This window comes from Lithobates pipiens, unplaced genomic scaffold (genome assembly GCF_037356315.1).
Source record: "Lithobates pipiens isolate NorthernLeopardFrog02 unplaced genomic scaffold, aLitPip1_a1.2 Scaffold_13, whole genome shotgun sequence".
In the NCBI taxonomy this organism is placed as follows: Eukaryota; Metazoa; Chordata; class Amphibia; order Anura; family Ranidae; genus Lithobates; species Lithobates pipiens.
In genome coordinates, this window is record NW_027507718.1 from 448,943,285 (window position 1) to 448,964,002 (window position 20,718).

The window sequence follows — 20,718 nt, forward strand, 5'->3', positions numbered from 1 at the left end:
TTAAACACAGCAGAAGAGGCCTGTACCATTGACCACCTCTAAAAATGATTTTGAGACATGTGTGCTTGTGTTTCTTTTGAGTTTTAAATATGTGAAAAGCATTACATTAAAACCCAAACTTACTAAAAAACTGAAAATTCCCTATCAAATACTTACCGTACTTTTCCTTTCCTGATGGACTCCATGGCAGCATACGTGTGAGTTTAGTTCCGCCTCTACTACTACCCTATAGGACTGCACTCCCATAAATCTTTGCTCCAAGCCAGCGGCCATGTTCGATAAGTAGCATACTCCAGCCATTGGGAGGAAACTCCTGCTGCCATGGAGTCCATCAGGAAAGGAAAATGATGGTAAGTTTTTAATAGGGAGTTTTCCATAATCCTAACAGACTCCATGGCAGCATACGTGTGGGAAATAACTCGCTGTACACACCCGGGTGGGTAAAATTCTGAACAAAGATTTAATTAACACTGTCAACAGACAGTACTTGCAAACCAAAATTAACAGAAGACAGAGCACCTGGTTCAATACAGTAATGAGACATAAATGTGTCGATTGATGACTAGGAAGTCATCCTGCAGATCAGTTCGGGAGCGACGTGACATGAGGCTGCCCATGAAGTTGGAATGCTTTTAGTTGAATGAGTTGTCACCGTCCCTGGAGGCGCCAAGTCCTTCACTTTATAGGCCCATTGACTAGCTTGAATGATCAGCAGCAATGGATCTGATGGAGGCCTGCAGCCCCTTGTTCTTCCTGTGGAACAGGACAAAGAGATACTCGGACTGTTGAAAGGGAGCCATGGCCTTTAGGTATTTTTTCAAGGTGACTCCCACATCGAGGGGATGTAACTCCAGACTTCAAGCTGATCTAAAGGTGGGAATCATGATTTCCCGATTCTCGTGGATAATTGAGGTGACCTTGGGGTTTGCTCCCAGCATCGGCATTAAACCACTCTGTCTGGGAAGAAGGTTATAAAGGGCTCTTTTGACCCTAAGGCTTGTATCTTGGATATCTTTTTTGCTGAAGTGATGGCTACCAAAAAGGCAGTTTTGAGGACAAGTTCTTTGATTGAGAGGGATATGTTGACCTGTGAGAAAAATTCAAGGACCAGTGGAAGATCCCACTTGGGGAACCTCAGTTTCCTTTGTGGCCTGAGCCTTACTGCCCGCTTGAAGAATTGAACAAGAGTGTGTCTGGCCCACAACACCCCAGTGAAAGCTGAGATTGTTGACACCTGTACACAGAGGGAACTGACAGATAAGGCCATATCCAGGCCCGACTGCAGGAAGCGTAGGATGTCCTGGACTGTAGGGGCACTACATGGGTTGGCTCTGGAAGACGTTTAGACCATATCCGTACATACACCCGGTTGGTTCTTCTTCTTGCACTCAAGAGTGTGGGAATGACCTCTTCTGGTCACCCTAGTACCTCTAGCCTTCCCCTTTCAAGAACTAGGCCTTTAAACACAGATGAGCTTGGCAGGGATGTAATTTCATGCCCTGAGACAGCAGGTCTGGTCTGAGTGGCAGGGGAACCGGTTCCCAAAACTGAGAAGCAATAGGAGGGGAAACCAAGGCCTTGTGGACCAGTAAGGGATTATGGCTATCTCCTCCACTTCTTCCGTCCTGAGTCTCCACAGGAACTGGTCGGAGGAAAGGCATAGGCTCTGCGGAACCACCATTACTCCATCAGGGCATCTACCCCATAGGCCTGAGGGTCCCGGGAACCTTGAATAGTAGCTTGCCAGTTTTTTGTTGCATGGGGAGGCGAAGAGGTCGACTTCTGGGGAGATCCCCAAGGTTAGGATCCATCTAAACACTACCTCGTGGAGAGGCCACTCATTGTCTAGATGGACTCAAGAGAGGAAGTCCACCTGACATTCTGGATCCTGGGTACATATGCTGCCGATATGTTAACCAGGTTCTTCTGTGTCCACGTCAGAATTGGTTTCACCTCTTGTAGCAGGGACAGGTTTTGAGTGCCCCCTTGTTTCCTTATGTAGGCCACTGCCATTGTGTTGTCTAATCTGAGTAATACAGAGGCCCCTGTTGTCAAATAGCAAAATGCCAGAAGTGCCTGGAACGCTGCCCATAGCTCTAGAATGTTCTACACAGCTCCTCTAGAAGGAAAACCCCAGGAGCCCTGTGCTATCTCCACTAGACAATGAGTTCCCCAGCCCCTGTTTCTGACATCTGTCGTTATTGTGACTCATGTAATAGGAAGGATGGAGTGACAGTTGCATATCTTTTTCCGTTGGAGCCACCAGGGGAGGGAACTCATGGCCAGAGTAATGGGAATACGCTGGACTTTGCTGCCTGACCACTGATGAAGAAAGCCTTTGTGGAAGGGCGGCATCCTCCACTGTGCCCACTTCACCATCAGTATCGTGGCCACCATGGTGTCGATGATCCTCAGATACTGGAGGGCAAGTAGATGAGAAGAAGAGAGAGACAGACTAATCCTCTCTCAAACTATCACAACCTTCTCCTCGGGTAAAGAGAGGGTGCCTCTCACTGTGTCGAAGCATGCTCCAAAGAAAACAAGGGACTGTGAAGGTTCCAATTGACTGAGGGAGGAACCCCGACTTACCTCCGGTAGCCCAGGTTCTGGCGTTATCCAACTTGTTGCCAAAAAGTGAGGACCCCTCAAAGGATATTTGGCACCACACATGTTTAGATTCTGGGTCGGCCAGCCAAGGGCGACCCCCCGCCCCAGCGTGAAAGCAGCCTAATAGAGGTTGTCCCTCTGGTGGATTTCAAATACTGTAACAAAAAAAAAAATTATAACTGTAAGTTCCACAACAGATTTGTTACAGACATGTCAATGGCTTACTGGCTGGTATAAGAATAGCAGGAGTTCTGAAGACAAGTAGGAAACTGGCAACTTAGGATGCACTCACACTGGTAGTTTTAACTGCGCTCCCCTTATTTCAGTTCATTAGTGTAGTGTGGGTGTTCTAACCATGCCTGACGATGATTAAGTGTACCATGCCTGTGACCACTTGGAAGAGGTACTAGTCTCATTCACTGGTCGCTTCAGCGTGAGCACAAACTGTGCTTGAGCACAGAACTCTCCATAGATCAATGAACACAGAAGCAAGGCTCACTGTGGTCTGCTTGGTAGAAGTGATTATGTAAATGTGCCTATTTACTTAAAGCCCAGTGTGAGTGTAGACCAGGGAAATGTGGGCAATAGTTGGTCAAAATTGGTTACTGTTTAGTTGAACTGTACCCAGTGCGAGTGCACACTTTTCCCACTCAGTGGTGTAGATCCAATACAGAAATAGCTATTTCTGTCTTGCCCTGCCCTGCCCTGACCTGACTTGGCCACTTCTGTCTACAACAGTTCACTTTCATCCACACTGGACTCTCTTGCTCTTCTCACTACACGAAGTGTCAGGCCCCGACCATTACAACCTTGGCAGACTGACAGCACCAGAAATCTTTAATGACATAGCTACACGCTGAATTAAAACCAAATCCCAGCAAGCATTCACCCTATATAAATCTGTCTTCTTAAAATACAATTCCTCCCTCCATGCTGCCAAACAAGCCTAATTTGGCACTCTCGTTACTACTCTGTCATTTCTACTCTACTTGTAATACTCTACTTTCTTCACCACCACCTCCACCACCCAGTAACTCACTGCTCATGAGATTGCCAATCACCCTCTTTTATGCTATGCTCCCTCACTCACATTTTCAATCTCTCCGAACCACTTAAGACCCATCTCCTTGCTCTGGTTCACCTCTAAACTTTTAGAACACTTGGTCTACAACTGTCTGAGCTCCTATCTCACTGACAAAAAACTTCTTGACCCCTTACAATTCCAGCTTTCGATTACTACACTCCACTGATCTGCCATACTAAAATTCACTTATGATTTACTAACTGCTAAAACCGATGACCACTACTCCATACTCATACTACTAGACCTCTTTGCAGCCTTTGATACTGTAGACCATCCCCTCCTCCACTCTCTTGGCTTTAAAGACTCTGCTCTCTCCTGGTTCTCCTCTTACCTATCACAGTGCTTTTTCAGTGTTATTTATATCTCTGTCTCCTCCTCTCCACTTCCTCTTTCTGCAGGGGTCTCCCAAGGTTCTGTCCTCAGACCCCTCCTCTTCTCCATCTATACCTCCTCCCTTGGTCACTTGATAAACTCCCATGGCTTTCAGTACCATGTCTATTGTCATGACACCCAAATCTATCTCTCTACTCCTCACCTCACTCCTTGAGCATGGATGTCATACCACTTCCTCAAACTCAATCTTTCTAAAACTGAGCTCATAATATTCCCCCCTGCCCATGCCCCCTCCCCTGGCTTCTCTATCAATATCAATAATACAACCATCAGTCCCTCCCCTCATGCCGGGATGCTAAGTGTAACCCTGGACTCTGACCTGTCCTTTAAGCCCCAAATCCAATTGCTGTGCAAATCTTGTAGACTTCACAACGTAACATCTCCAAAATACTGTATGCCCCTTTTCAACCTTTGAAATCACTAAGCAACTTATTCACTCCCTTGTTTCTTCTACCTTACCAACCACTCAGTGTCTGGCACCCCTCTCTGCGAATTCTTACACTGGCTTTCCATTGCCAAATTAATAACATTTAAAACACTATCAATAACATACAAAGCCATGTACAACTCTGCCCTGAGCTACATCACCAAACTTGTCTCCAAATATCACCCAAGCCATCCTCTCCGCTCCTTCCAAGACCTCCTGCTCTCTAGCTACCTTGTGTCCTCCTCCCATGCTCATCATTTCCCAGAGCCTATCCCATCCTCTGGAACTCACTACCACCCAAATCTGTGCGGCTATCGCCTACTCTGTCCATCTTTAGGTGATCCTTGAAAACGCATCTCTTCAATGAAGTATACCCTGCATTCAGCTAATAACCAGATTTTCTATCCCTCTCATCCGTTTATCCCTCAGTTATTACCTTTTTGTTCCACCAGCCACTCCCTATTTTCTCTCCCTAGATTGCAACCCTCTTGTATTGAATTGCATTGTTGCTAAAATGTCTCCCCTTATTTTGTTAAGTGCTGTGCAAACGGTTAGCTCTATATAAATCCGGTATACTAATAAAGTTAAAGTAAACCTGCAACAAATCTGGGCAATTTAAACTGAGCATATGTTGAAGGCACATAAGCAGGATTTGCCTTCTGTGGAAGCTGTGCATTGAAATGATCAGAGCTGTGGAAAACCTTTATAGCCCCATACACACTATCCGGTTTTCTTCTTTCTTTTTCCTTCAGATTTACCAAAACCATATAATATGAGGTCAAACCTTAGGAGTTTCAATGTGTATGCAATCAGGCAGACCCTTCTACTACATGGTTTTGGTAAATCTGAAGGAAAAACTCAGCAGAAAATCTGATAGTGTGTATGGGGCTTATGAGCTTTCCAATTCCCCTTCCACAGCCCTAGCTTTCCTATTTGTATTTATTTGTCTTTTAATGTAAATCAAAACACATTATTTGTGTTTTATTGACCAATAGGAAAGCTGTGGTGGTTGGAGGGGTGGAAGAAGGCAAGTCTAAGTTTAACTGTCACAAAAATTTAGATATTTTTACAACTTCAGCTGCCCATACTTCTGTATCTAGTCTTTCTGCTTCTATATTTATCTCTCTGTACCACTGAGGTTTACTTTTAATTATCCATGTAATGCTGCTAAATTAACTAAAAATATTGTCTGTGACTCTACAAAAGGAACTTGTGTGCATGATGTATTACTGGTAAGCTGCTTTTAAGTAGGGCTGATGCTTCAGAGCATGACTTGTATAACTTGATGGAGCATTGAGACTTTAAGAGCCTTATGGTCAACGTCTTTTAAATGAGCCTGTGCTTCTGCTGCTTGTAAAGTCTAATGGCATGACAAAATAATGACAGATTTGCAGAATTATATATTTAATCCACTCTACCGTATAGCTTAGTTTTTTTTGTTTGTTTTTTTTAAATCGTACTACACGATAAAACCTATTTAAAATTTGTTTAACTTGATTTTATATTGATAGTTGAAACATTTACATACAGAAAAGCATATTTAAAACTGTTCACACAAAATAATTATTTTTATCTGCTCTCATTAAGAACAGGGGTTCTTGGCTTTGCAATGAAAATACTTATTTTATTTTTCTTTGATCTACGTTTAAACATATAAACTGCAGGAATGGGCAATATAGTAACATTTGTATACTCTTAAAAATGTCCTATGTGATGTAAAACTCAATAAAAAAATTACTTTTACAGTATCAGTAAGAAATGCTGTTTTATTTGGCATCTACATATCCCTATAGGTCCTTCATAGGCACAACAAGTTTGCTATTCCTGGCCTGGATCTCATATTACATTAAGTTTCTATCACACAGTGTAATGTATACAGGAAAAGCAGCAGCTGACCATAAGGATGGTAAAAATTTTAAAATCAGTATTCAGAAACAGGAAATAATTTGGGCCATAATGAAAAAATGTATGAACTGTCAATTGCAAAATAGTCTCTTCGAGGTCATGGATAACAATAAACAAAAAACAGCATTTTAGGTTGCTCAGGATTGGATGATAAAATCCTCAGAGCTTCCATTCATTTCAGATCTACCCCTTAGATTTAGAGCGACTGCACTTCCAAGAGCACTTATACTTGCAGTGCAAAGTGGATTTGCTTTTCGTAAATAACCCCCATAGTGCAAAACATAAAATAAACAATAGTGCAGCGCTCAAAGTAATATGTGAAAGTGAAAACAATATAAGACCTTAGTTAAAAGATCTCAATAGCATAAATAATAAAGTCAATTAATATATATTTCAATATACAGTTGGGCTCATAAGTTTACATACCCTGGCAGAATTTATGATTTCTTGGCCATTTTTCTGAGAATATGAATGATAACACAAAAACTTTTCTTTCACTCATGGTTAGTGTTTGGCTGAAGCCATTTATTATCAATCAACTGTGTTTACTCTTTTTAAATCATAATCACAACAGAAACTACCCAAATTACCCTGATCAAAAGTTTACATGGTGATTTTGGCCTGATAACATGCACAGACACAAAGGGTTTGAATGACTATTAAAGGTAACCATCCTCACCTGTGATCTGTTTGCTTGTAATTAGTGTGCACGTATAAAAGGTCAATGGGTCTCTGGACTCTTGACAGACCCTTGCATCTTTCATCCTGTGCAGCACTGATGTTTCTCGATTCTGAGTCATGGATAAACCAAAAGAATTGTCAAAGGATCTTGGGGGAAAGGTAGTTGAACTGTATAAAACAGGAAACGGATATAAAAAGATTGAGAATGCCAATCAGCAGTGTTCTAACTCTAATCAACAAGTGGAAAATGAGGGGTTCTGTTGAAACCAAACCATGGGCAGGTAGACCAACTAAAATTTCAGCCACAACTGCCCGGAAAATTGTTCGGGATGCAAAGAAAAACCCACAAATAACTTCAGGTGAAATACAGGACTCTCTGAAAACATGTGGTGTGGCTGTTTCAAGATGCACAATAAGGAGGAACTTGAAAAAAGATGGGCTGCATGGTCGGGTTGTCAGAAGAAAGCCATTATTACACAAATGCCACAAAGTATCCTGCTTACAATATGCAAAACAGCACAGAGACAAGCTTCAAACCTTCTGGCACAAAGAAATTTGGAGAAATGAGACCAAAATTTTGCTTTTTGGCCACAACCATAAGCACTACATTTGGGGAGGAGTCAACAAGGCCTATGATGAAAGGTACACCATTCCTAATGTGAAACACGGAGGTGGATCGCTGAGGTTTTGGGGATGTGTGAGCTACAAAGGCACAGGAAATTTGGTAAAAATTGATGACAAGAGGAATGCAGTATGTTATCAAAATATATTGGAGGAACATTTGCATTCAATAGCCAGGAAGCTGCTCATGGGATGTACTTGGACATTCCAACATGACAATGATCCAAAACACAAGGCCAATCGACCTGTCATTGGCAACAGCAGAATAAAGTGAAGGTTCTGGAGTGGTCATCTCAGTCTCCTGACCTCAATATCATTGAGCCACTCTGAGGAGATCTCAAACGTGCCGTTCATGCAAGACAGCCCAATAATTTACTGGAACTGGAGGCTTTTTGCCAAGAGGAATGGGAAGATAAAGAGCCTCATCCACAAATACCACAAAAAACTTCAAGCTGTCATTGATGTTAACCACTTCAGCCCTGGAAGAATTTACCCCCTTCCTGACCAGAGCACTTTTTGCGCTTTGGCACTGCATGTCTTTAACTGAAAATTGCGCGGTGATGTGACGTGACTCCCAAACAAACTTGACGTCCTTTTTTTCCCCACAAATAGAGCTAAAAGAGCGACAATTTTGAAAAAAAAAAAAAAAAAAAAATTATTTTTTACATTTTGCTATAATAAATATCCCCCAAAAATATATATAAAAAAATGTTTTTCCTCAGTTTAGGCCGATACGTATTCTTCTACATATTTTTGGTAAAAAAAATCGCAATAATCGTTTATTGATTGGTTTGCGCAAAAGTTATAGCGTTTACAAAATAGGGGATAATTTTATGGCATTTTATAATTTTAATGGCGGTGATCAGCGATTTTTATCGTGAATGCGACATTATGGCGGACACATCAGACATTTTTGACACATTTTTGGGACCATTGCCATTTATACAGCAATCAGTGCTATACAAATGCAAATGACACTGGCAGAGAAGGGGTTAACCACTAGGGGGCAGTGTAGGGGTTAAGTGTGTCCTGGGGTGTGTTTGTAACTGGGGGGGGGCGTGGCTACATGTGACACGTCCCTGATCTCTGCTTCTGATGACAGGGAGCAGAGATCAGTGACACTGTCAGTAGGCTGAACGGGGAGATGCTTGTTTACATTAGCATCTCCACGTTCTTCCTTCCTGTGAGGCAATCGCAGGTATCCCCGCGGTGATCGAGTCCGCGGGACCCGCGACCCGACTCATGGAGCTTGGCGGCGTGCATGCCCATTAGCCACCTCTTAAAGGGCAACGTACAGGTACGTGATTCTGCCTGTACGAGCTCTTCTGCCGACGTATATCGGCGTGAGGCAGACGGTTAAAGGGAGCACTATAGACGGTATTAAGAACTCGGGTATGTAAACTTTTGATCAGGGTAATTTTAGTGTTTTCTGTTGTGATTATGATTTAAAAAGTTGATTGATAATAAATGGCTTCAGCCAAACACTAACCATGAGTGCAAGAAAAGATTTTGTGTTCTCATTCATATTATCTGAAAAATGGCCAAAAAAATCATAAATTCTGCCAGGGTATGTAAACTTATGAGCACAACTGTATCTATGCAGTTGGCCTGGATTGTATATAATGACTATTTGAATATTTCGCAACTCAAGTTTAGGTGTGCTTTGTATTGTAGACACTTTCACTTCTAGTCCAATGAACACTATCGATCTATATATATATATATATATATATATATATATATATATATATATACATTTTTATTTTTTGTTGGTTTCACCATTTGTTTTGTTTATTATTTTTTGGGGCATTCATACGTGTAATTCATATGGATCTATTTGGGACCTTGTAATTTAAGGTTCCAGGTACCACCACTAGATGGCATCCAGTGTCTTTGTGACACATTCTAATATAACTTATATTTTTATAAAATGTTATATATCTATAAATATATTTTTTTTTTATCTCATTTTACTTTCTAAAATATATTACTGTAATTTAATATATATTATGCTGGTTAGTTTTCCAGCTATACAAACCAGTCGGCAATTTTTATGACTGGTTCAGTATATGTGATGGTTAGAGATGATAATGAGGCTCGGATCGCATATCCAGTTCCATTTAGTAACTCCTTTTTATGATGGCCGGATGTTGCGCACTGATGGGCACGATTGAACATCATCTCATTTTTTCTTTATTTTCTATTTGGAATTGAGAAAGAGGCATGATTTGCACGCCTGCGTGCCATTTATATATTTTTTCAAAATATTACATATAGTTACATAGTAGGTGAGGTTGAAAAAAGACACAAGTCCATCAAGTCCAACCTATATTCTATTAGAAGCTTACAATGAGACATGGAATGCATGCCTATGCCATATTGGAAAACCTCATACTCACAATTCAGGTGATTCTTCTTACCAATTTAGAAGGAAATTTTGATTGGACTGTAAGTTTATATATATTGCAGTGATCAGACACAATGCCCACACCCCAGATGATGTCCATTAGAATAAAACGCGTTGGGTGGTGCTCGTGATGTCATTGCAATCCTTTTTCCTTTTTTCCATGGACTTGATGATTGAATATATAGCGATATTTTAAGTGGATACATGTAAGTGTACATCTGTTTTTACAAATAAATGTTCTGATACGGTTTTATACTATGTGCGGTTGCTTGCTGTTTCCTCTATACAGGCATACCCCACTTTTAAGTACACAATGGGGTTTATTTACTAAAGCTGGAAAGTGCAAAATCAGAATCACTTCTGCATAGAAACCAATGAGCTTCCAGGTTTTATTTCCAAAGCTTAATTGAACAAGCTGGAATTGTAAGCTCATTGGTTTGATTTCTAGGCAGAGATTAGCCTGATTTTGCACTTTACAGCTTTAGTAAATAAACTCCATTGTGTACTTAAAAGTGGGGTTTGGCTGTACATGTTCGAGAATTGCTTGCCAGTTTGATGTGGTCCGCTATGTGTCAGGAGCCTGCCTTCTGAAAGTTGCATCCTTTCATCCAACTCTGGGCTAGTGGATTTCTCTATCATCTATCTGGGAGTGCTGAATATGACTGGGGTGCTTTCCCATAACTGCGTGGTTGACTCAATACATACCAGTATATGAGTCCATATTTTCTGGTAAGCATGTTGACCTCACAAAAAAGTAGTGGATTACACAGTGATGGTGAAGTCTGATTATATCTTGTCTCTTCACGGGTGACTTCTACTCAACTTATGGGAATCATTTCCTATGATGGATAATTACACTAAGATGTTTTTTACTTATTTATAAATTTTGGTTTGGAAATTTTTGGACTATATTCTATCACCTGTATATACCTAACCTCCTATATTTTTTCACATATACCTAGCTTTTGATGCATATATTTTTTATGATTTGCTTGAATTTTCTGCCATTATACACTGGCACATTATTCAAAAGACTCAAAAAAGCACCTTGAGATAATTCACTTTATTATTTATGCTATTGAGATCTTTTAACTAAGGTTGTATATTGTTTTCAGGTCCACATATCACTTTGAGCGCTGCACTATTGTTTATTCTATTAATATTACAGGTTTGGATAGATACCAATGGGATAAACCATCATGGCTTTTTTATATATCTCAGTGATTCAAGCTGCAGCATCTTGGCACTTGAATTCTGAAATCTGCCTTACTTGAATTGGACATTATGGAGGAGTCCTTTTAAAAGACACTGGCAATCTGGGATGAAGGCAGAGTTGGGGACTCCAGCAAGAAGGTCTTCTTGCTGGTGTCTCTGAGACATAACCAGCCACCCGCTGATTTGGGCCACTTTCATCTACACATAAGTGCGGTTCCAAACTTGGGTGGACTGACCCATAAGTGCACTTTACTTTTTACCCTTCACCTGCTCCCCCCAGCTAAAGTACACCACTATCTCCAGATGCAAACTTAGCTCAATTCCATGGCTATGGCCCCTGGCATTTTTATTTCTGCAAAACCAATGTCTGCTGGCTGCTTCTGCACAGTGGATTCCCATGGACTTCTATGCACTTCCCATTTCATGAATTACTGTCCGTAAATTAGTGAGTGAGGAAAAAAATCATACAATCAGCATTGAAAATTTGACAGAGGTCCAAAACCATCCCGGGACTACTCAAAATAAAAGAAACATGTAGCTGAAGTTTGATAAGGTATGCCTTGTTGTATCTTGGCAATTGTTTTGTAATGGCAGCATCTCTTGTTTGATTTGTAAAGCTGCATGGGTTTTACTGTTACTGTTTATACAACATTGATGATTTTTTTTTTTTGCTACGTCCTCCCTGGCCTACCTGTAGTGACATTTTATTTATACCATGGACTTTCAAATAGCTTATCTTCATTTGACACCATGAGTAGATTCCCTCGAGCCTCTGCCCCACCACGCCAAGATGATTGATGAAAGCTGACCAGTGGTTTGAGAGTGTGGAGGTATCCTAATTGTTCTCTGTCTCTTAACGCGTGTTTGCCATGGTTTCGGCTTTCTACCCTGTTCTTCACTCCTAATACATTACAGATCTTTTTCTACTGACTGGATTCCTCCAAGATCTTTAAACACATTGAGGTTGATTTACAAAAACTGGAGAGTGGAAAATCTGGTGCAGCTGTGCATGGTAACCAATCGGCTGCTAACTTCAGCTTGTTCAATTAAGCTTTGACAATAAAACTTAGAAGCTGATTGGTTTCTGTGCAGACGTGCACCAGACTTTGAGCGCTCCAGTTTTAGTAAATCAACCCCATTGTGTTCTTCTGCAATGATCATAAATATTCTCAACAATCACACTTGCACCTCTGTCTGCTACTGGCTGCCACTGTTAGCCCTTGTACACACGGTCGGACATTCCGACGGAAAATGTCCGATCGGACCGTGTTGTCGGATAATCCGACTGTGTGTAGGCTCCATTGGACTGTTTCCGTTGGAATATCCGACGGACATAGTTTTAGAGCTGGGCTATAAAACTTTCCAACAACATGATCCGATCGGACTTTGTCCGATTGTGTGTAGAGAATTCCGATCGGACAAAGTGCCATGCATGCTCAGATCAAATTCCTAGACCAAAGCTATTGGCTACTAGCCTGAATATAGTCTCGTTGTAACGAAATAACGTCATCAAGTTACGTACGATCAGATTTTCCGACAACTTTGTCCAACCATGTGTATGCAACACAAGTTTCAGACAAAATCCGTCAGACAAAATCCGAAGGATTTTGTTGTCGGAATGTCCGACCGTGTGCACAAGGGCTAAAACTCTGAAAATCCTAGTTGTCTGTCATGCTGACTGCCTTTAGCCGCCTCTGTACTGTGGGCTGATTCACCTGAAACAAGCATCCTGATGAGGAATTTTCATTCTATTATGAGTGTCCCAGTCTGCTTGCTTGTTCTAAGTTATGACAATACTAAAAATGAGGGGTTTCTCATAACAGCCAGACACACATAATTTTCAGTAGGAGATCATCAGTGGCATCCTGCTCATTTATCATGAAAAGTTTACATAAAAGGCTAATTAATTCTAGTTCATATTTTGTTGGTTTCAAACAATAAGCTAGTGACAAAGCCACGTCTTTTTTTTTGAGCATCTGCTTTGGGTAATTACTGTGAGCTGAATGTCCGGTTACATGTGCATTCCTCATATACGTCTATGAGGAATCCAATAGAGAGACCTAGGGAATCCTCCAAAGGCGTAAGCGGAGAGATGGGAAGTAATCAGACAATGCAATTAACTTTTCTCCACCATATAAAAAAAAATACAAATCATGTGTCATTCCAGTCATCTCCGTTCCACACTTTTTAAGGCAATATTAATATCCATATTGTAGCAAATTTGGTTCGGCTGACGTACAAGAATGTTGAGAATCTCTATGATCATTTGAAAGCTTCTTTGTTAGCCTATGGAACATTTAGATAAATGATTTCTTTTTGTAAATGATGCTTTGTCATCAATTACTTTTTGTGATTAAATATTCCTCTTTTCATGGGATAATGTGTATTTACATGGAGCTGTCTGTTTTCGTCTCTGTTGACTTACAAGCCTCTTTTTGTCCTTCTTCTTGTTTCTTAATGTAAATTCTCCAATAATTAAGATGCTTCTGCTTGCATTTTATATGACATGAATATAATTCAGCACATGCATGTTTGTTTGTCTTTATTTTGGCTTGTGACAAGACTGCATTCAACAAGATACTATGTGGTAAAAAAAAAAAAAAAAATACTTGGCATTGGTGATCCACAAAACTATTAACACAAAACTAACGTCTACATGTTTTCCCAATTGCCTACATTATCTAATGCAATTGGGATTCTAGGGAAATACAACTCTACAATGAAGGTAGGAAAGTATAGGCTAAATTCACACAATCCTCATGGTTTGGTCAATTGAGCCAAATTACACTAAACTAAGTAGGTGTGAGCTGAAAAAAATCACTCCGTTATCACCAGCTTCCTCAGCGGTCCATCAGGTGAGAGATACTCATACTGTGCCTGCATTAGTCCAATCTGGACTAATGTAAATATGCAACAAAGATTATTCCTGGAGTTTAGCTTTAGAAGATTGCTAAGAAGCCATTCTCATACAAACTAAAGCCCCTTGGAACAGGCCATTAAGAAGATGTGTTTGCTAGGTTGTGTTACCACTACACACACACTGGAGCCTTCTACCTCTGGTTTGTGAGATTTAACTGAATAGGTTGTAATCCATTGCCAAATTTAGACAACAACTGACTAATGACTCTTTTGTACAAGCGCCGACACTTGTGTCATGTGATTATTTTATTAAAAAGTACTGCTAGAAAGATGGATTGGAGACAGTAGGCTGTCAGCACATCTCCTTCATCCCCTTTCCCTACAGTTCTCTTCCCTGGAAAAAATTATTACAGTTTAAAAATGTTGAAGCCAGGTGCTGCCCCTTCTAATAATTCTGCCCAAGCCACTGAACCTCAAGTGCCATTATGGTAAATACTACCCTAATAAAAACACATAGCCATTATTCAGTAATCAATTTAGTGACTCGACTTGTCCAAAGTCTTTGATCTGGTCTTTGAACTTGTGTCCATGAAATCAGTTTGACATCAGTTTTGTACACTTCTGTCATTAAGAATTCACTGAGTGATGCATTTTATCTGCATTTGATCCGCTGTTGACCACCTCATGACCTACATTTAACATCCTTCCAGTGGGTTTTGCAATCCTCTAGACTTGTATGGGTATGCAAATCCCACTTGAAGTAAACAAAATCCCTGTGGACACAAGCCCTTAAGGAAACTAAACTCACATGGTCACTATGCGTACTGGTGTTCCGTCAGATTTGGCGACCCATCAAATTTTGTAAAGGAAGTGATGCTCTGAGATGGCCATCTTGGTACACCCCGCAGTCGACCACAGTAAGGGTACAGTGAGAAGGCGGCAAGCCGATATCTTTTTACAAGTTCAGTTTACCGGTAAAAATAAGTGTGAAATGCAAGACTCCGGTGGGTGTAAAAAGATGTCCGCTTGCCGCCTTTTTACTGTATTCTTACTGTGAGCGACTACGGGGTGTACCAAGATGGCCATGACGGAACCTCACTTCCGTTACAATATTTGACGGATCACCTAATCTGACAGAATACCTGCACTGTACACATTGCTCTCATTGGATTGCATGTACACTGTGCACTCGTTGCTCGTGTGTATGATCCTTACTGAAGAAGCTTGTCTGTGCGGACAGAACAAAACTGGACATAAGTGTAAATGAACTGTAAAACAAGTCCAAACTGCTTTCTGTGCTTCCTTATCTGCAACTGCAATCTTTATCCACTCTAGTCTGACGTGTTAGTCTATTCAGTGTATCGCTTGGCTCATGTTTACAGCTACCTGGGACAATTTCCCCTAGACCAGACTTTCTCAACCTTTTCAACACGGAGGAACCCTTGAAAAAAACCTTTTGGTCTCAGGGAACCCCTGTTAAAAATGGCTATATCTACGACTCATGATACATTGGTGTAATGGTCAGTGGAAAAGTGCTCCTTACATCTGTGGTCTTGAGGAAGAATTTCCCCCCTACAGATAGCTAAAAAGATCATTGGTGCCACTGGGAACTTATCTGAGAGGGAAAAATTGGTCATTGCTCAAGGAACCCCTAGCAACCATTGGAGGAACCCTAGGGTTCCATGGAACCCTGGTTGAGAAACCCTGCCCTAGACAGACTGACTGAATGTGTCATCCTTTTCAGTGTTTCATCATGTGGAAATGAGCAGTTATCTAATGTTTTTGGTTATTAGTAACGTGTTGCTTTACTTTTTGTTTTTTTTCCTGTAGTGCTATTGAACAGTGGTAGAAGGCAGTGAAGATGATGGTAAGTAGACATTTACTACAACTTTACAATAGTGATTGAATCATTGCGTTTTAATACAGAGAATGTAGCACTGATTTTTAGTGTTAATTATCTGTTAATAGCTAAAACTTTACTTGAATGATGTTTTAGCACAATACCATTATAACCACTACTATCGTCCAGGGCTGGTGATATGGGGGGTGCTGACAGGGCAAAAGCCATGGGCCATTAGATATTTAAGGGGCCTCCAGGTTTTTGGCTTTGGGTTCTCTTCCCTGCACCTCACGTTACTCATCTAGCCACAGCTGCAGCAGCTATAACAATTGCTGGGGCTGCCAGGAAGGTGCCACTTGTCTGTACACCGTGTTGCCTGCAGCATGCATCCATCACCCTATTCCCACTGCCAGAAGCTATCTATTGGTAACCCATCTTAGCTCCACCATTCAGTTATTTTTATTAGAAGTTGCTGCCACCTGGGATATTTATGCTCCCAACCTCACCCTGCGAAGAGATTTTCTAGCTCACATGAATAAAATGAAAACACTAGCAGACTGAGAGTAATCATCACTGAAGCAAGTTAACAGAGCAGTAACCCTTTATGTGCACACAGTAGCCACCACCATGGGGTTAATTTACTAAAACTGAAGAGTGCAAAATCTGGTGCAGCTCTGTATGGTAGCCAAGCAAGGAAAAATGGGTGAATGGCTCCACGCTCCAGAAGGATGCCAAAATCTTCATTGTAGTAATCAACAAGTAAAAGCATATACAGTACCTTGAAAAAGTATTCATACCCCTTGACGGTTTCCACATTTTGTCATGTTACAACCAAAAACATAAATGCATTTTATATGATAGACCAAAAAAAAGTGGCACATAATTGTGAAGTAGAAGTAAAATAATGGTTTTCAAAGTTTTTTTACAAATAAATATCTGAAAAGTGTGGTGTGCATTTGTATTCAGCCCTTTTACTCTGATACCCCTAACTAAAATCTAGTCACCTAATTAGTAAATAGCATCCACCCATGTGTAATTGAATCTCCATATAAATACAGCTGTTCTGTAAAGTCCTCAGAAGTTTCATAGAGAACCTTTGTGAACAAACAGCATTATTAATTCCAAGTAATACACAAGCCAGGCAGGGGCGGATCCAGGAGGGGCAATGAGGCAATTGCCCCCTCCACAAAATTAGTAAATGGCAGGCCAGTCAGCGGACGAGTGAGTGGGTGGGAGGGCAAGTGTGCGAGTTAGTGAGCGGGCAGGCCAGTCAGCGGGGGTTGGCAGGTGAGAGAGAGCCTGTGAACGAGCAGGTTGGCGGATGAGTTGGGGGGGTTGCCAGGTGAGTGTGCGGGCATGCTGGGCAGACATCGAGTGATGGGGCAGGCCGGTCCACAGGTGAGCGGAGAGATGGGCCAGTCAGTGAGCCGATGGGCAGAGAGATGATGTCATCTCTTACTGCCCACCCTGCATCACTGCAATTCCGCCTTCACTGTACAGCCACAGGCAGCAGAGAGATTACATCATCTCTCTGCTGCCTGCCTTCACTCTGACAATCTGCACCTTAGAAGGCCAATGACAGTAAGCATTGTGTGGCAGGTGATGTGACAATCAACATGTGGCAGGTGACGTGGCAAGGGTAATCCCCAATGTGTGGCAAGTGACTTGGCAAGTGACAATCAGCAACATATGGCAGGTGGCATGGCAAGGGTAATCCCCAATGTGTGGCAGGTGATGTGGCAAGAGACAATCAGCAACAGGTGACGTGGCAAGTGTAATCTGCAATGTGTGGCAGGTGACGTGGCAAGTGTAATCCCCGATATGTGGCAGGTGACGTGGCTAGTGAAAATCAGCAACATGTGGCAGGTGACGTGGCAAGTGTAATGTGCAATGTGTGGCAGGTGACGTGGCAAGTGTAATGTGCAATGTGTGGCAGGTGACGTGGCAAGTGTAATGTGCAATGTGTGGCAGGTGACGTGGCAAGTGTAATCTGCAATGTGTGGTAGGTGACGTGGCAAGTGTAATCCGCAATGTGTGGCAGGTGGCTTGGCAAGTGTAATCCACAATGTGTGGCAAGTGACAATCAGCAACATGTGGCAGGTAACGTGGCAAGTGTAATCCGCAATATGCAGCAGACAACATGGCAAGTGTAATCCGCAATGTGTGGCAGGTGACGTGGCAAGTGTAATCCGCAATGTGTGGCAGGTGACGCAGCAAGTGACAATCAGCAACATGTGGTAGGTGACGTGGCAAGTGTAATCCAAAATGTGTGCAGGTGACGTGGCAAGTGACAATCAGCAACATGTGGCAGGTGATGGGGTAAGTGATAATCAGTATCTGGTGGCAGGCAAGTGACAATCCGCAGCTTGTGGCAGGGATGTGGCAAGTGACAAGCTGCATCTGAAGGCAGGTCGACGTGGAACGTGACACACTCGGGGCTCCCACTGATTCTGCATTATGGTGAGTTGAACCATTTCATTTCAAATTACAATGTAATAATAGAAGTAATGCGCTTCAATCATCCTGATACCATAACAACCATGGTGCAGTGATGATGAAAGCGCCAACACCAGCCATTGCCCCGATAAATTGCACCCAAAAAAACTTATTTTCTGGCAGCGCCCCTCCCTAGACTATACTCTGCATCCGCCCCTGCAGCCAGGTCAGGAATAAAGTTGTGGAGATGTTTAAAGCAGGGTTAGGTTATAAAAAAAATATAAGCTTTTAACATCTCACGGAGCACTGTTCTGAAAATGGAAAGAGTATGGTACAACTGCAAACCTACCAAGACATGGCCATCCACCTAAACTAACAGGCTGTGCAAGGAAAGCATTAAGCAGAGAAGCAGCCAAGAGGCCCATGGTAACTCTGTAGTGATGTGCGTGCGTTCGAACAGTGAATATTATGGGGCATTTGCGGGAAATTTGGGCACTACGGAATGCCCCATAATAAACTGCAAGATCGCACCTGACCTGCGTGCTTTGGCCAAACACAGCACGCTCTGCTGCAAGAGCTATAATTGTCCAAAGGCATGGTGCCTTTGGCCAATCATGGCTCAGGGGGACTAGATGAGGCAGGTAGGTTAGTTAGTTAGTGGCAGTGTATTTAGTATATATTATACAGTCTAGTATATACTCTGCATTTAGTGTAGACTAGATATTCAGTGTAGGCAGTGTAGGATATATTAAGTGCAAGGGGGTGAATACCGAGCTAAAGAGCAAAACTAAGAAATAGCGGCAACAAAAAAACAGCAAATATCTCTATGGTGAAAAACAATCATAAAAAACATAAGTTGTGCTTGTGATATAAATACTCAAAATGGAAAATTACATTTAAAGAGAATGATAAAAAGATTATGAATCAAATAAAATAAAAAATATATAAAAAAAAAGCAGTGTGTTGAGTCCATACATAAATCAAACAAAAACCTGGTGGAAGGAAAAAATTGAGTCCATACACAAATCGGAAACAAAGCACTCATGGAAGGAAGTAAGTCCGATGAGAAAAACAAACATCCAGGGTTCATCCACCTTCACTGAAGAAGAGAGGAGGGGGATAAAGAGGTATGGAAGAGATCCCCAGTTGGAAGTGAGTGCCAATTGGTATATCAATGCCCTTACCAGAGACAGTGAAGCCCCTAAATGGCAAGGTCTTAATTGCAAGTAGATATAGCCCTCCTGTGACTCCATAGCCTCACGTCTCTGTGATGATCAAAGGCAGATGGACCGGACTTCCAATCTGGAAATGCCACTCTTTGGCCGGGAGGGCCGTGAGTACAAAAAATTGAAAAACTCCAATAGTGTAATAAAGTAGATAAAAAAGCCTTTATTGCTCTAGCTAAAGCAGGCGGGAACACACACATCCGCCGCAAAAACACATTTAAAATAGTCGGCAAGCTTAAAAATAAAAATAAAAAATAAAGCGAACACCCATGTACCTGGGTCACATGGGCATGATGGCGTCAGTGCGTAGCACCGCCCTACATGTTTCGTCATAGATGCCGTCTTCAAAGGGGCACGTGCCCCTTTAAGCATTTAAGCATTATTAAAATCACTGCTCCTAAAAAAAAGTCTGTTTAAAAACCTTTTTTGCATTGATACATGTCCCCTGGGGCAGTATCCAAGTCCCCAAACACGTTTTATGGCAATAACTTGTATACAAGCCTTTAAAATGAATTCAAGTTTTAGATTTTTCATGTTCATGTCTCATAGACTTTAACGGTGTTTGCATATTTGCACAAATTTTTGTCTGTTCGCATGTTCTGGTGCGAACCAAACCAGGGAGTGTTCGGTTCATCCCTACTCTGGAGGAGCTGCAGAGATCCACAGGCACATGACAACTATAAGTCGTACACTCCACAAATCTGGCCTTTATAGAAGAGTGGCAAGAAGAAAGTGCCATTTGCAGTTTGCAAGAAGCCATGTGGGGGACACAACAAACATGTGGAAGAAGGTGCTCTGCTCAGATGAGATCAAAAATAAACTTTTTGGCCTAAAAGTAAAATGCTGTGTGGCGGAAAACTAACATGCATCACCCTGAACACACCATCATGTTGTGGGGATGCTTTTCTTCAGCTGGGACAAGGAAGCTGGTTAGAGTTGATAGGAAGATGGATGGAGCCAAATACAGGGCAGTCTTAGAAGAAAACCTGTCATGCCGCGTACACACGATCGGACTAT

General features: G+C 41.7%; 1 protein-coding gene across 13 annotated transcripts in view; it reads left to right on the forward strand.

The window, feature by feature from the left end:
- PROM1 (prominin 1) overlaps window positions 1-20,718 on the forward strand; it is a 377,121-nt gene that overhangs the window by 347,112 nt on the left and 9,291 nt on the right. For 10 of the 13 annotated variants that reach the window (XR_013272366.1, XR_013272373.1, XR_013272375.1 and 7 more), the window contains 2 exons: window positions 12,072-12,170; window positions 16,030-16,066. Coding sequence is in view for 3 of the 13 variants with exons in the window: in XM_077477743.1 (XP_077333869.1) it covers window positions 16,030-16,048 (19 nt within the window). In the remaining 10 variants the exon portion in view is untranslated. The remainder of the gene's footprint in view (window positions 1-12,071; window positions 12,171-16,029; window positions 16,067-20,718) is intronic. The other 3 variants (XM_077477743.1, XM_077477744.1, XM_077477746.1) reach the window with 1 other exon arrangement.